A 15699-nucleotide genomic window follows, 5' to 3' on the forward strand; every position below is an offset into this window, starting at 1 on the left:
GGACAGAGGCTATGGGCAGCGGCAGACAGCAGCTGCAGACGCCTCTTAAAGGGTCCGTGTCCGCGAGTGAACTTTCGCAGTGACAGACCTACTTGCTCTGAGCACCAGCACCAGTTTAGCTGCACAGGGGGCACCAGGAACTTATAGGGAGACACTGAGTTGTCCACTGAGTTGTCTGAGTGAGGGCCGACAACTCACTCTGTACAGAAGTGCCAGCAGTATCCACTGTTCCTCCCTCTATTGACCTCTCCCCTGTCCCAGTGCCCGGACTCAGTACCTCCATAGCATAGATGTCATCAAACTGGATAACAAAGTCACTCCACCCAGAAGATTCCCTGAAACTCCATCTCTCCCAACTCGTGGCCACACCCAATACATATCCAGGTGTGTCCTCGCTTAGTCAGGTGCCCCTTGCAGAGCAGCACCTAAACTCACACTAGCAGCAGCTAGCCTCGATTTCTGATGTGGCCTCGTGAGGCAACTATAAGCACAGCATCTGTGGATTGCTTGCTGAATCTTAACAGGTGGCCCTGGCGGGGCACAGGGTGGGGCTAAACTTGGCCCGCAGCTGAACCCTTCTCAGGACTGTGCCACTGGATACCTACTACACAAAGTCATGCTAATAAGACCAGGAGACTTAGGAGCTTTGATTAGTACATAGAAACAGAAATAGAGAGGGAAGACAAAGAAGCAGAAACCATATGAGAGAACAGAACAGAGATCCAGAAATAATGGAGTCAAGCAATCTAACAGATTAACCAGTTCAAAACTGGTTATAAAATGCTCAATGAACGTATGGGAAATGTAGATGAATTCAGTGAGAACTTTAACAAAAAGATAAAAAACATAAATATAGAAATGGGAATTATAAAAGGGAACCAGTCAGAAATGAACAACACATTATCTGAGATGAGAAGTATATTAAATGGAATAAACAGAATGAATAGAGGATCAAATGACTTGTATAGAGGATGGGAAAGCCAAGGAAATTCAATCTTAATGGCAAGGAAAAAAGAAGCCAAGACTATAATAATAATTTAAGGAGCCTATGGGACACTATTAAATGTAAAAATATCTGTGTCATAGGGGTACCAGAAGGAAAATAAGATGTTGAAGAGCTATTTGAAGAAATAATGATGGAAAGCTTCCCTGATCAGGTGAAGGAAATAGACATAAAAACCCCAGGAAGCTCAGAGAGTCCCCAAAACCAGGAACCCAAAGAGGCCCATGCCTATACACATCATAATTAAAATGCCAAAGGTTTAAATACAAAGAGAGAATCTTAAAAGCAGCACAAGAAAAGCAGTTAGTTACCTATAAGGGAACACCCATAAAACTGGCAGTTGATTTCTCAAAAGAAACTATGCAGGACAGAAGGGCTTGGCACAAAATATTCAACGTGATGAAAACCCAGGATCTACAACTAAGAATACTTTATGCAGCAAAGCTATCATTTAGAGTTGAAGGACAGATTAAGAGCTTCCCAGACAAAAATAAGCTAAAGGAATTTATCATCGCCAAGCCAATATTAAAGGAAATGTTGGAGGGACTTCTTTAAGAAGAAAAAACATATATCAAAAACAGAAATAAAGAAAGGTAATAACTACATTCCTATCAACAAGTACCTCAAATGGAAAAAAATTAAGTGCTCCAAATAACAGACAGAGTGGCTGAATGCATAAGAAAACAAGACCACTACATATGCTGCCTACAAGAGACTCACTTCAGGTTAAGAGACACACAGAGACTAAAATGAAGGGGATGGTAAAAGATATTGCCTTAATGGACCTGGAGGGTATTGCACTGGATGAAATGGGTTGGATAGAGAAAGACAAATATCACATGATTTTACGTACATGTGGAATCTAAAGAAGAAACTAAACAATAACAACAAAAGCAGTAATAAACTCATAGATACAGAGAATACTTTGAAGGCTATTAGATGGGAGGGGAGTTGGGGGATAGAAAAAAAGGCAAAGGGATTAAGAAGTATAAATGGATAGTTGCAGAATAGACATGGAGATGTAAGAGTGTAGCATGGGGAAGATAGTTAATAATATTGTAATAAATATAAAACGGGGAAGAGGGGTACTGGATTTAGTGGAGTGACCACTTTTCAAGTAATCTCTGATCACTATGATGTACAACTGAAACTGGTATATTATTGTATGCCAACTATAATTTTAAAAAACTCATTGAATTTTACAATGTAATACAAGCAACTAATTATCTAGTATATTTCAATAAAGAAGGGGGAAAAAACTTCTGGGGTGAAGGAGAAATCACTTGATCAACCCAATTTTAAAAATAAATCATTAAATTAAAATGGTAAGGAGCTCCTTGTTCCATTCTTTTTTTTTGTTGTTGTTAAACTTCACGGATTGTCTTTTGGCCAAATATGTGTCCACTTACTTGAGTAATCCAGCCCGATGGAAGACATAGAGATCCTGCTCCAGGGTGCAGTTGTTGAAGGGGACTATCTTCACAAAATTCTGAATGAGGACAAACTCAGGGGTGAGATGTGGCAGGGAAATGATGCAGAAGTTCTTGTCCTAACATGTTTGGAGCAGAACACAAGAAAGAAAATCAGAAATCATTTATCACTGAACAAATTCCTACTGTAATACACTAAAGAAAATAGGAATAAAATGTGTAAAGGAGAGGGGATTCAAATTAAACTTTCCTATAATTTGGAAAGTAATCATATAAATTTCAGGGGGATAAGCAACCACAAGAGTATGGAGTCTGACTGAAACCTGAATAAATAAATACTATGAACAATAGAACCCATTCTTCACAGCTCTTTTGTGGAAGTAGATTTTTAAACTAAGGACATTTGTGCTTGCAAATTCATTTGCAATAAGGAGTAAATGAGGCAGTGTGGTGTCACGGCAAGGGCCCCAGGCTTACTAAGTAATATTGTACCAGCTGTGGTCCTCTCCCCTGTGAGATGAGAGAGTGGTGCTCCAGGACTTTTCTGTTCTAAAATCTTGTGATTATACATGAACAGATGTCTGTGTATTTTATCATGACATGATCCTGTTTGGGTGAACAGCTCTAAGGACATGTTTACCCTGAGCAGTGGGTTTAGTTAGCAGATACAGAAGGATCCACATGTCCTGATGGCTGCCACTCACCTTCTAGATCAGCGCTGTCCAATATGGTATCCAGTAGCCACGTTGGCCACTGAGCATTTGGAACATGGCTAGTGTGACTAGAGAAATGACTTTTTAATTTTATTTCATACAATTAATTTAAATTTAAATTTAAAAACTGATATTGAATTCAGTTATTTGAAAAGTTTTATGTATGTCTAGAACAACTTGGAAATATGAATCTACTTATTCAACTGTAAATTTTATAAAATCTAAATGCAGATCAAGTATTCCTGATGAAAAGTTAGTGCTTGTATTGAAAATAGGCTGTGAGTATAAAATATGCATTAGATTTCAAACACTGAGAAAAAGAATGTAAAATATCTCACTAATAATTTTTCATACTGATTACATGTTGAAATGATTAAGTTTTGGACTTATTGAGTTAAATAAAATGTATTATTGAATTTTATTTCACCTGTGTCTTTTCACTTGTTTTAATGTATCTGCTGGAACATTTAGAATTACTACTTATGTAGTTTGAATTTGCTGCCTGTTGGACAGGCTGTCTGTGTTCCATATATCCCACTTGACTTTCTGCCAGGTACCTGCAGAAGCGGCCTGCTCTTCCCAGAGCTAATTTGCCCCTTTGGGATCTCGCCTCCTCCTGAACCCTGTGAAGGTATTACTTGTGCTAAACCAAAACCCTGGAGACATTTGTGTAACCCAAAGGAGCGAACCATTGTTTGACCTTATCTTCCTTCTTTCTAGCAAAATAACACAGCGCCTTTTTGGGACTTTAGAGTCAAGTTGTCAAATACTCAAGGTAAAAATAAGAGTTGGGTGCCAAGTCTCCCTTGGCTTCCTCTGGGAGGAAGAGACTATAATGAGTTGCTTTGACTTGGATCTGAAGGATTAAGGATGAAGTAATGAAGGTGTTTTGTTCCTGTCTCCCCATATCCTGAAATAAAATAGAATTAAAAAGTAAGCATGTCTTTTACCTTTTTAAAGCCAGCATTGCTTTTGTAACACTGAAGATCTGCCTTAACATGGACTTCAAAATAGGAATGAACTAACAGTGAAGTTAGTTTGGGGTGTCTCTGAGGGAAACCAACTTTGTAAATCCTACTTTGGGATAATCTACATTGCTTTATGAGCTTCAAAATGCCATAATATCAATCTAAAAATATTATGGAGAACATTATTGCAAGGCTTCATTATATTAACAAAATGAAGAAATGCAATTTATGGTTTCAGGCAACATAATTAAACCATATTTGTTTTTGTCTCAGTGTAAAGAATATCAAGGAAAAATAAAGCAATAGATATTTGGCTTATAATTAGCCAACTGAAGAAGTACAGTTGTTAACTCTACTTAATTGATAGGCCAACATGGAAGTCTATAAAAATCCATTTTGTTCTTCAGTTACCTTCTTTCTCCACTTTCTTCCCTCCGGTAAAGAGATAAAGCTTGGTTAGTATCCCCATCCCTTGACAAGAATGAAACAAAAATAGAGGAAGAGGCTAGGACACCCTGCAATGGAGTATCTTGTTTGCACTTGGATGCTTGCTTGGGGGTAGACCCTCCAACAGGTCAGGCACTGTGTTAGGCAGGGCCAAGCAGAAAATCAGGCACAGTTCCCACTTTCCTACCCTTGAAGAAGCAATATAATGGCTTCAGAATTCTTTAAGCTAATGTAAGCTACAAAGTAATATAACAGTCTAATTCGCTTCAGTATAATTTTTGACATTTTCATGTACTACCATCATTCTATTAATGATTTGATTCTGAAAAAACACGAGTAACATTACCTCGAAAAGAAACTATGCATTGAAAGAAAACTATTAAAACAGCATGACTAAAAACTTATCAAAAATGGCAGTATTTTCTACTTTTACGAGTTCATAACATTTCATTCAACCTTATTTTCAGAACACAGAAACAGTTCAAATCTCAACATTCATAGCATTTTAAATGTTTGAACAATGAATATGGCATTTTACTTTTCTAGCTTACAAAACCAATTATGTTACTAAAATTCATTATGTACTTACAGGAAATAGACTGAAAACAAAATTCATAAAATCCAGTGACCTGTAAACAAAATAATAAACATTGTCACTGATCTGAAAGCAAATGCAGCATGGGTGTATATTTAAAGAGATTTATGGCTCTCTCCCCCTCAGGCAGTGGTCAGCCAATCACTAGTGAGAATTTGTGTCTAGCTGAACATTAATCAGTTGCAGCAGTCATAAGCTTCATAGCTTCACACATCAGTAATAAAGTATTTTTCTAGAACTGAAGGTACTATTATAGCAATCGATAATCTCTGCACATTCAAAAACCAAGATAGTCATTCTGTGGACATGATCCTTCCCTTCCATTGTGGAAGAGCTGGGGGGAGATGTAGGCATATCATAAACTACTCTGATCTCTTTCTCTTTTATATGCAAACGATTTTCTGACCAGCTACAGATGTATATCCACAGGCAAATCATAATGGGTCATCGAATTTGTTTGAAAATTCAAAATCACATTTTAAGCATAATCATATATGAATGCATAAGAGAAAATAAATATACACAACAAATCTAGATGGGTTTGTAGGCTTTTTAGATGTCTAAATATAATTAACATAGAAGGATTTCCCCCTTTCAACCTCTCAGATGTCCAAAGAAATTGAAAACTTAAGAGGAAAAAGTGTAAGTAAAATATGATTCTAAGTGAGGCTGGGAGACTGGGAATATGTTTAAATACCCTCTAAAAAAGAAATGTCCAGCAGTGCTCCTGGTCACCTAAAACTACTCTAGAACCTTCCAGTCTATAGAAATGGGCCAATCTTTTCCTCTTCAAGATTGTTCTGTGGACAAAATGGTGGAGCAGTTAAGCATCATAAAGGAGATGTGGATTCTAAGCATCAAGGGCAGAGGTCTGTATCCAGACAACAAGGGGGAGCAAGCAGTGAATATCTGGGTGTTCTGGAGGGACAGAAAATGAGGTGACTGAGTTGTCTGGCCGGCACCATGCCTATTCCTTCTAGCAGGTGCCCTAGACCATTGTTTGGTGTCCTACTATCCCCCTTCAGATTACCTTTGGGTGAGGCTCCATCTGCAGATTCAGCTGGTAGAATGAGGCAAGAGACTTAGCTGTCATCATGGCCTAGCCTGGCCCTGGCCATCATCTCAGGAATGAGCACATGGCCCAGCTGGGCCCAATGGGGCTTTGGCTGGAAAGCTAGGTCTGAACCAGACTGTCCTCTTCACTAGGTTTTGGTGCACAGCCTGAGCTCACTGTCCACTTTTTTGGCTCTAAGTGGGGACACTGCTCTGAGACTGAGGCCAGTAGCAGGGAATCAGAACTGGGAGGTAGAGAGAAAAACTTGGTTCTTGATTGGGTTATCTAAGTGCTGTACCAAGCCATACTGAAAATCAGTCCTGCCACTGGACTTATCCTTTGTTATGGTGAGGCAATTATTCTTTTTCAATTATTCCAGTTTGAGTTGGATTTTCTGTTAGTCAAAACCAAAAAACTCTAGACAAGCAGCAACCTAAATCCAAAGTTCTCCCACAATAACTTTCAAAAATGGGGAGCAGCACATGGTTGCTTAAGTGATGATTTTCTAGATCCCCAACTGAGCCAGACTCTGGGCAGCCCAGTTCTGTGGGCCTTATCCAAACTTTACAGACTAGAATCTCTGGGAATGGGACCCAGGAATCTGTTCCTTTAAAAGAGCTTCCCAGGAGATTAGGATGTGCCGGGTTTGGGCCCTGCGAGGTTACAATGTTGGGCCACAAATGCCATAAGAGTGTCTTACCTTAACAGACAATCTGGGGTTCAGTACTTGCCTTGCTTCGTGTTTCTCATCAATACAAAACAGCTGAATACAAAAAGCAGCAGAGGCTCCCATGTAGATGGGGCGGAAGTAGTTGGTCTCCTCAGACAGTGAGATAGATGCTGAGCTCACGTTACTACCATAGTAATTTGTATCATCCTCAGTAGACTCTTGACCAAGATTTTCTAAGTCCTAGAGCAAGCAGAGAGGAGAAACCAAATGGAAATCCTATTTATTTTCTGCAATTTAATGGGTTAGTGGTTGCATCATCTCTATGTTCCTAGGACAGATGTGACTGTCTCACCTGAAACAAATCATCCTGAGCCAGTCCTAGTTTTAAGGAGACATTCTTAATGAAGTATTAAAAATTTATAAAAAGACTGAAAAAAGTTCTCACATGAAGGTCAGAAAAACAAATGATTTCACTTGGTCTTTGATATAGGATCGATATTTTAACTGCACCACTGGGTAGAGGTTGGAGTATAGTAGTAGTATATACATATTAATTCTATAGGCAAAATACATCTGTCCCCAAAAGTGTTTTCACTGTAATTCTATACTACAAGAATTTTTAAATCTTGGGACTGTTCGGTGGTAAGGTAGAGCCTGGGAGATCCAATTGCCCTTAGCCAACTAGAAACTTAGCACTGAGTCCTTCCAGTTTCACCTTAAATGATTAACTCTGAGATCTATCTTGGAGTTCTTTTAAATCAAAGTAATACATACATATAGTAAAAATTAAAATAATACTGCCACTAAAAACTTACGAAGAAAATCAGGAGTCCTCTGTCCTCCCAAGTCCATCTCCTTACTGGCTAGCAGTTTCAACTTTTTCATTTTTTTTGTAATTTACCTCTATATTTCTGAATATGTGCTTATACTATTTCTTAATTCTTCAGTTTTTGAAATTCCTTTTGGATATGAATGTGATGGATAGATGTAACCCTCTTATACTACCTTTTCCCCATATTCTACAATCCCCCATCCCTCAAGCAAGGCAAGTACTGATCGCCAGATTGTCTGTTATATGTATAGCACAATTCAGGGTTAAACCAGCAAGTATTCACATTATTACGAGTATGTAAAAATCACTGTTACTGAGCAAAGAAGTATAGTATGACTGTGTTCTCATTTATATACTCTGATTATCTTGGTTTCCTAAATTTTTTCAAATGCTTTGTCAGATTTGCCAAGTGTTTGTCTGTATTGTTTCCCAGAAAACCAGGCATTTGAGGTAATCCATGACTTCATTTCTCCTCTCTCCATCCTCTGATCTAGCCTTGCTCACCTTGCCTGTTGTACCACCTGCTTTCCTGTTTTGCAGCACCCATTTTGGTTCCAGGTCCTTTTGTTGTCTTCTTTGTTTGTGGTGTATGTTCTTTATGACTAGAACACATTTCCAGTTCCTAAAACTAACAGTGCTTGGTAGGTAGCAAAGCACAATAGCTAACTGGGCACTTCGTGGGGTGATCAAACACAGACCTGACATTTTACCTGGTGACCATCTCCAGGGACATTATCTGGAAGCCTTTTCTCTGGGACTGTCAGGTTTTTGTGGGAAGTAAGTTCTCCAATCTCCTGGTAGACAGAACAGTGGCCCCCAAAGATGTCCATGGCTTAATCCCCAGAACCTGAGGGTGTTAACTTTACAGGGCAAAAGAGACTTTACAGATGTCATTAAGTTAAGGATTTTGAGACAAGAAAATTACCTTGGATTACTGGGTAGGCCCAATGTAATCACAGGAGTCCTTATAATAGAGAGGAACAAGCGTCAAAGTCCAAGAGAGACTGAAAGATGCTATACTACCAGCTTTGAAGGTGGAGGAAGGAGCTACATGCCAAGGAAAGCAAATGGCTTCCAGAAGCTGGCAAAGGAAAGGGATTGGATTCTCCCCTAGAGCCTCCAGTAGGAATAGGGCCCCCGAATCTTAGCACGGTAAGACCTCTTTTAGGTGTCTAACCTCCAGAACTATAAGATAATAAATTTATGTTGTTTTAAGCCACTAAGCCATTATTTATAGTAATTTGTTACAGCAGCAATAAAAAACTAATACAAAGATATGGCTTTTGGCATTTGGAAATAAGGCAAGAGAAGAGGTTGACACGTTCTTCCACTTGAAATGGAAAATTCCACTTATTGGTCTTTTCTCTGTTTCCCCATTAGCCTCAGATATATAGGCTGAATCTGAATTTGGAGCTGCTTCTGTTCAATCTCTCCAGAGATTAGTCATCTGGTCATTTCACTTAGGGTATAGATGACAAGCTAAGTGCCATCTGCAGGGAATCTAGTGCCCCTGACACTCCATATCAGATTGTCAAATAGATGCCATGTACCAGTCTGGTCTAGTGCCCCTGACACTCCATATCAGATTGTCAAATAGATGCCATGTACCAGCCTGGCCCCATCTTCCACAGAAGCTCAAGGTCCTTGGCCTACTGGGGACAACCAGAAAAGTCACACACTTTTCACTATTTTCTCCCCTAATAATGGCACCTGAGTTTCACCTTCCTCAGCTGTACTAAGCCAGTGTAAACTCTGCCATCGATTTTCTTCACTCTAAAACATTTTAGAGTGCTCATATTCCAAAATCTCCTCTCCTAGTCTCATTGTCTTTGTAAATTTGTACCCTTCTTATTCCTTTACTGTCATTTCAGTGGGTTTTTTTTTTTTCCAGAAGAGAGAGATCAATTCATCTTGTTGACCCAGATGCCTTCTGGAGTTTCAGTACTTCTAATGCAATGGGAACCATCTCCCCTGCCCGCCACATCCTTGTTTGGGTTCCTAAAGGAATGGCTACCCTCTTAGAAATAGCAAAGAGAAAACTGCTCCCCTCTGATGCATGCCTCACTTTCTCTTTCCCAGGGAACAAAGAGTGAGTACCCTAATGTGGGTTTCCCCAGAAGCAAACTCTGAACTAAGTTTATTTGGAAAGCGATGCCAGGAAATTCTTCAAGGGAAGAGATGAAGTGAGGCAAAAAACTGAAGGACAGCAATGTAGAGTGTTTAACAAGAGGGATACCACTGTGGACTCAGTTATGCCGAGATCTCTGGGAAATTGTGGAGAACACACTTAAGAGAAAAAAGAGCTGGAGTACTGATTCTCTAGCTGACTTCAGTCATTGGCTAATGGCTGCTCTCCAGATTCTGACCTGCCTGCAGACACAGCACTGGGGAAAGACCAGGCACGTGAAGTCCTGTTCCTCAGGAGGATGAGGAATGAGCAGTGCCAGAAGGATATGGGCAGGGGTCCCACAGCACATGCTAAAGTGAGATTCAGAAAATGGACCCTGTGCCCATTTAATGTACTCTCTTTGTAGCAGCCCATCCTACTCTGAGATGTATGCATTTTCCTCTCCTCTATACACTTAGCCCGGGAAGGCAAATGCTGCCCCAAGGGTGAGGCCTGCCTACAGCCAGGTTTGTACATTTAATTCTGTAGGAGTAAGTAGGAAATCCATTTCTGTTACAGGTCCAAGTTTTGTTCTCCAGTTTAGATTTAGCCAAAATAAAGTGGTATTTTTATCCCTAGTTGACTTCTGTGAAGACTTCTTAATTGGTCAGAATCTGGAGAGGAGAGGGGTATGATAATCTATCTGGCTCTCTCTCAGAATTCTAGTATCTGGGATTAGTGTTCAGTGAATTTGTCCCACAACCTACATTGAGATGATTCAACCTCCTGTTCCCTGTCACCCCATTAAGGGCTCTCTAGACTTTGTGCTGACTCATGCCAAGTCAGTTGAACTACCAAGAAGAGGCGCTTGGGAACTCACTGAAAGTTCAGAACTGTGCTCATCAACAGAGAATAAGAATGTTTGATCATGTCATTCTCCCACTTACAACCTTCACAGACTTCCTCTGCTCCTTAGGAAAAGTTCAAAATCCTGAGCAGGATCCACAGAGCCCTGCCAATCTCTGCCTGAATTCTCAGGTTTCTAGCAGAAAATAGATACCACACTCCAGAGGACAAGCAGGTTTAACAAAGGACCACGTGTGAAGGTGTGGGCAGGGTGAATGGATACCAACAACGATGAGGATAGCAACTGGAGAAAGATACTACCACCCCTTGGCCTGAACCTTCATAGGAGGGAGCAATTACTGGAAACTGGGATGCAGATAAGTGACATAATACATATAGGTGTATATATGAGTATGTATATGCATCTGATACAGTTGCAGAAAACTCTTACAAATGTTTTGCCCTATAAAGTATTTTCTCTCTGGACAATGGGAAGAAGAGAAAAACTCTGTTTACTGAAATTGTGGCAAGTAATTGATGCATGAAGTGTAACTTCTAGGTACAAGCTGTGCAAGGGATAGAGAATAAAGGATTAGTCACTATAAAATAAGAATTAATCAAGGGAAGTTTTGTGGAGTAGGCCCTAAAGGAGGTGGCAGATATGACCTTGGTTAGAGAGACAGAGAGGCCTGGAGAAGGAAAGGGCACACAGACTTAGGTGATGAGATGTAAACCACGTGGGAACCGATCAGCACACGAAGCCCTGTGCAAGCCTTACCTCTATTTCACTAGTATTTCCACTTTGGACTATTGATGAAAGTTCCTCGATTGCAGCTTCTTCTGTGATTTTTCCCTGCAAATGACAATAGAAAGACATGAGAATTAATCAAAGCCCACAGTGGCTCAGAGTCTAAGCTCTAGAGAAAGCTGTGTGGGCTCAGATCCTAGCTCCACTGCTTACTGGCTGTGTGGCAGTAGGAATGTCATGGGGCCTCAGTTTCCTCATTTGTAAAAAGGGGCTAAGAGCAGCACCCTACCTCATAAGGCTGTTAAACAGATAAAATAAAGGTAGGTAGGTAGGTAGGTAGATAGGTTGGTGGGTAGGTAGATGGGTAGACAGACAGACAGACAGTTGTTTAGCATAGTACTGGCTCTTCCTAATCCTCTGTAGATGTTAATAATGATAACATCTATTATTCTTCTACTTCTATTTTTCTGTGTAATTTGAAAGCTGCACTAGGTTTTTAAAACTGCTTTATTCAGGTATAACCGACATACAGTAAACTGCATATATTTAAAGTGTACCTTTTGAAAAGTTTTGACCTATGTATGCACCCATAAAAATATCATCACATAAAAATAATGAACATACACATTACTCCTAAAAGTTTCTGTGTTTCTATGTTCCCCACCCTCCCACCCTATGCTACTATGCAACCACAGGCAAACAATGATCTGCTTTAGGTCACTATAGATTATATGCTCAGTCTATACCTGGATCTTCTATTCTGTTCCATTAATCTACTTGCTGACCTTGATGTCATCACTACTCTGTTTTAATTACAAGAATTTTATAAGTCTTGAAATCAGTATTAGTCCTATAACTTTGTTCTTTTTCCAATGTTGTTTTGGCGAGTCTAGGTCCTTTCCATTTCCACATAAACTTTGAAACAATTTTTTGGTTTCTATAAAAAATCCTCCTGAAATTTTGACTGGATCAATATTGGAAGAACTGACATCTTGGAAATTGAGTCTTCAAAAGCATGAACATGGATATCAGGATATCTCTCTGTTTTTTTAGGTCTTACTTCATTCTCTCAGAAATATTTTGTAGTTTCAGTGTACACAGGTCCTGAATATCTTTTGTCAGATTTATCTCAAACTACTTTGTACATTTGTACTACTGTAATTAATATTTATTTCAACTTCTGATTGTTCATTGCCATTACATAGAGATAAAACTGAACTTTACATATTAATTTTGTATATATTTAGCAATTGCCAAAATACTTAATAGTGCTAGTAGCTATTTTGTAGATTCTAGGTGATTATGTTATTTTCAAATAAAAGAGTTTTAATTCTTCCTTTTCATTCTGGATGCCTTTTATTTCTTTTCTTGTCTTTTTGTACTGACTTGAACTCCAGTATAATTTTGAATAGAACTGGAGAAAGCATACATTCTTGTCTTGTTCCTGACCTTGGTAGAAAAGCATTCAGCCTTTTACCATTAAGTATGATGTTAATTATAAGTTTTTCAAAAATAACCACTATCAAATTGAGGTTCTCATCTATTTTTAATTTTCTGAGAGTTTTTATGAGGAATGAATATTGAATTTTCAAATGCCTTTTCTGCATTTATGAGATAAACATATAATTATTCTTTTTCAGTTTGTTAATATGGTGATTTACATTAATTAACCTTCTTATATCAACTTCACATTCCCCAGAATAAACCTTACTACTTGGTCATGATATTTAATCATTTTTCTACAATTTACCAAAATCTTTATTAGAATTTTTGCATTGATGTTCATGAGAGCTATTGATCTGTAGTTTTATTTTCTTGTATGTCTTTTGTTGTGAGAGAACATACTTTAGATCAGCAGTCCCCAACCTTTTGGGTACCAGGGACTGGTGCTCCTATGAGAATCTAATGCCTGATGATCTGAGACAGTGATGCTAGTGCTGAGGAGTGGCTACAAATACAGATGAAGCTTTGCTCACTCACCCACTGCACACCTCCTACTGTGTGGCCCAGTTCCTAACAAGAACCCCCATGGCCTAGGAGTCGGGGATCCCTGCTTTAGATGATTTGAATCCTTTAAAATTTACTGAGACTCATTTTGTAGCCCAGAATATGGTCTGGTCTACCTTGGTGAAAGTTCCATGCACACGCAAGAAGAATATGTATTCTGCTCTTGTTGAGTAGAGTGTTCTATAAGTGTCAATTATGTCAAATTGGTCAATAGTGTTCTTAAAATCTTCTATATTCTTATTGATTTTCTGTCTATTTGTTCTGTCAATTATTAAGTGAGGGATATTGAAATCTCCAAATATAGTTGTTTGTCTTTAAAGTTCTATCAATTTTTGTTTCATGTGTTTTGAAGTTCTGCTATTAAGTGCATAAATATTTAGGATTGTTATGTCCTCTAGAACTCTGTTATCCTTGGTAATATTCCCTGTTCTGAAATCCACTTTGTCTGGAATGAATAAAGTGACTCTAGCTTTCTTTTAATTAGTGTTAGCATGGTGTATCTTTTTGAATCTTTTAATTTGAACCTACTGTATCTTTAAAGCGCTCTTTTGTAATCCACATATAACTAAGTCTTGCTTTTTTATCCTACCTATACATGCTTTATGTTGTCTTTAATTGGGATATTTAGACCATTTACATATAATTATTGATATGATTTGGTTTAAGTCTGTCACCTTGCTATTTGTTTTCTTTGTTCCATCTGTTATTTATTCCCTATCACCTCTCTTTTTGCCTTCTTTTGGATTAATTGTATATTTTTATGATTCCTCTTCTATAGGCTTATTAGATATAACTCTTTCAATTTGATTTGTAACTTTAGTAGGGTTCTTTTTAGACTTTATAATGTGCATCTTTAACTTATTATACTCTATTTTGGGGTAATGTTATACCACTACAGGTGTAGCGCAAGAATCTTAAAACAGTATACTTACATTTCTCCCCCTCTTGGTCTTTGTGCTATTTTTGTCATACATTTTATTTTTATATTTGTTATAAGCCCATACTATGTTGTCTTTATTTTATTTGAATAGTAAATTATCTTTTAAAGAGGTATATAATAAGAACAAAATCTTATACATTTACCCACATATTTACCATTTCCTGTGCTTTCATTCCTCTGTGTCGACCCAGATTTCCATCTGATTCATTTTCCTTCTGGCTGAAGGACTTCATTTAACATTTCTTATAGTAATGGGTCAGCTGGGTCTTCCACCTTTTGTGTGTAGGTAAAAGTCTTTATTTTGCATCTATTTTTAAAAGATATTCACTAGGTATAAAATTCTAGGTTAACAATTTATTTTCTTCCAGTTCTTTAAAGATGTGACTTCACTGTCTCCTTGCTTACAATGTTTCTAGTAAAGAATCTGCTGCCATCCTTATCTTTGTTTTTCTGTTCCCAACTCGTATTTTTTTCCTCTGGCTACTTTAAAATTTTTTCTCTTTACCACTGGTTTTTCACTATTTGATTATTATTATCTTTGGTATATTTTTCTTCATGTTTCTTGTGTTTGCTGTTTGTTGAGCTTGCATCCATGGGTTTATTGTTTTCATAAAGTTTAGACATTTTTTTAGTCATTACTTCTTCAAATACATTTTTTGTTCCAATCTCTCTTTCCTCTTTTTTTATAGACTCCAATTACATACATATTAGATAACTGAAGTTATCCCACAGCTCGCTAATACATTGATCTTTTTTAAAAAATTCTCATTTCTGTTTCAAGTTCACTAACTCCTAACCTTGAAATGTCTAATCTGTGGTTAATCCTTCCAGTGTATTTTTCATCTCATGAATTGTAGTTTTCATCTCTAGAGGTTTTATTCAGGGTATTTTTATATCTTCTATGTCTCTCTTTAACCTGTGGAACTTATGTAATTATAATAACTAAAATGTTTTTGTCCACTAATTCTCACATTTGCTTCAGATCTGGGTTGGCTTCAATTGGTTGAGTTATTTTCGCTTTACGCATCATGTGTTTCCAGTTTTTTGAGTGACTGGAAATTTTTTTATTGGATTCCAAACATTGTGATTTAACCTACTTGGCTGATGAATAATTTTGTATTTCTACATATATTCTTGAACTTTGTTCCCGAACTCAGTTAAGGTACTTGAAAGTTCAGAACTGTGAAGTTCAGAACTGTGCTCATCAACAGGGAATAAGAATGTCTGATCATGTCATTCTTCCACTTATAATCTTCACAGACTTCCTCTGCTCCATAGGAAAAGTTCAAAATCCTGAGCAGGATCCACAGAGCCCTGCCAATCTCTGCCTGAATTCTCA

At 38.0% G+C, this 15699-nt stretch overlaps 1 protein-coding gene across 12 annotated transcripts in view; it reads right to left on the bottom strand.

Annotated features, from left to right (window-relative positions):
- Positions 1-15699, bottom strand: part of CFAP61 (cilia and flagella associated protein 61) — a 269668-nt gene that overhangs the window by 160830 nt on the left and 93139 nt on the right. For 10 of the 12 annotated variants that reach the window (XM_039874360.1, XM_039874364.1, XM_039874361.1 and 7 more), the window contains 4 exons: positions 11444-11518; positions 6942-7120; positions 5151-5190; positions 2413-2552 (listed from right to left, as the gene is read on the bottom strand). In XM_039874360.1, coding sequence (XP_039730294.1) covers positions 2413-2552; positions 5151-5190; positions 6942-7120; positions 11444-11518 — 434 coding nt within the window. Of the gene's footprint in view, positions 1-2408; positions 2553-5150; positions 5191-6941; positions 7121-11443; positions 11519-15699 lie in introns of those variants that run through there. The other 2 variants (XM_039874369.1, XM_039874366.1) reach the window with 2 other exon arrangements.

The sequence above is a fragment of the Pteropus medius genome, unplaced genomic scaffold (genome assembly GCF_902729225.1).
Source record: "Pteropus medius unplaced genomic scaffold, Ma_sr-lr_union100, whole genome shotgun sequence".
Lineage (NCBI taxonomy): Eukaryota > Metazoa > Chordata > Mammalia > Chiroptera > Pteropodidae > Pteropus > Pteropus medius.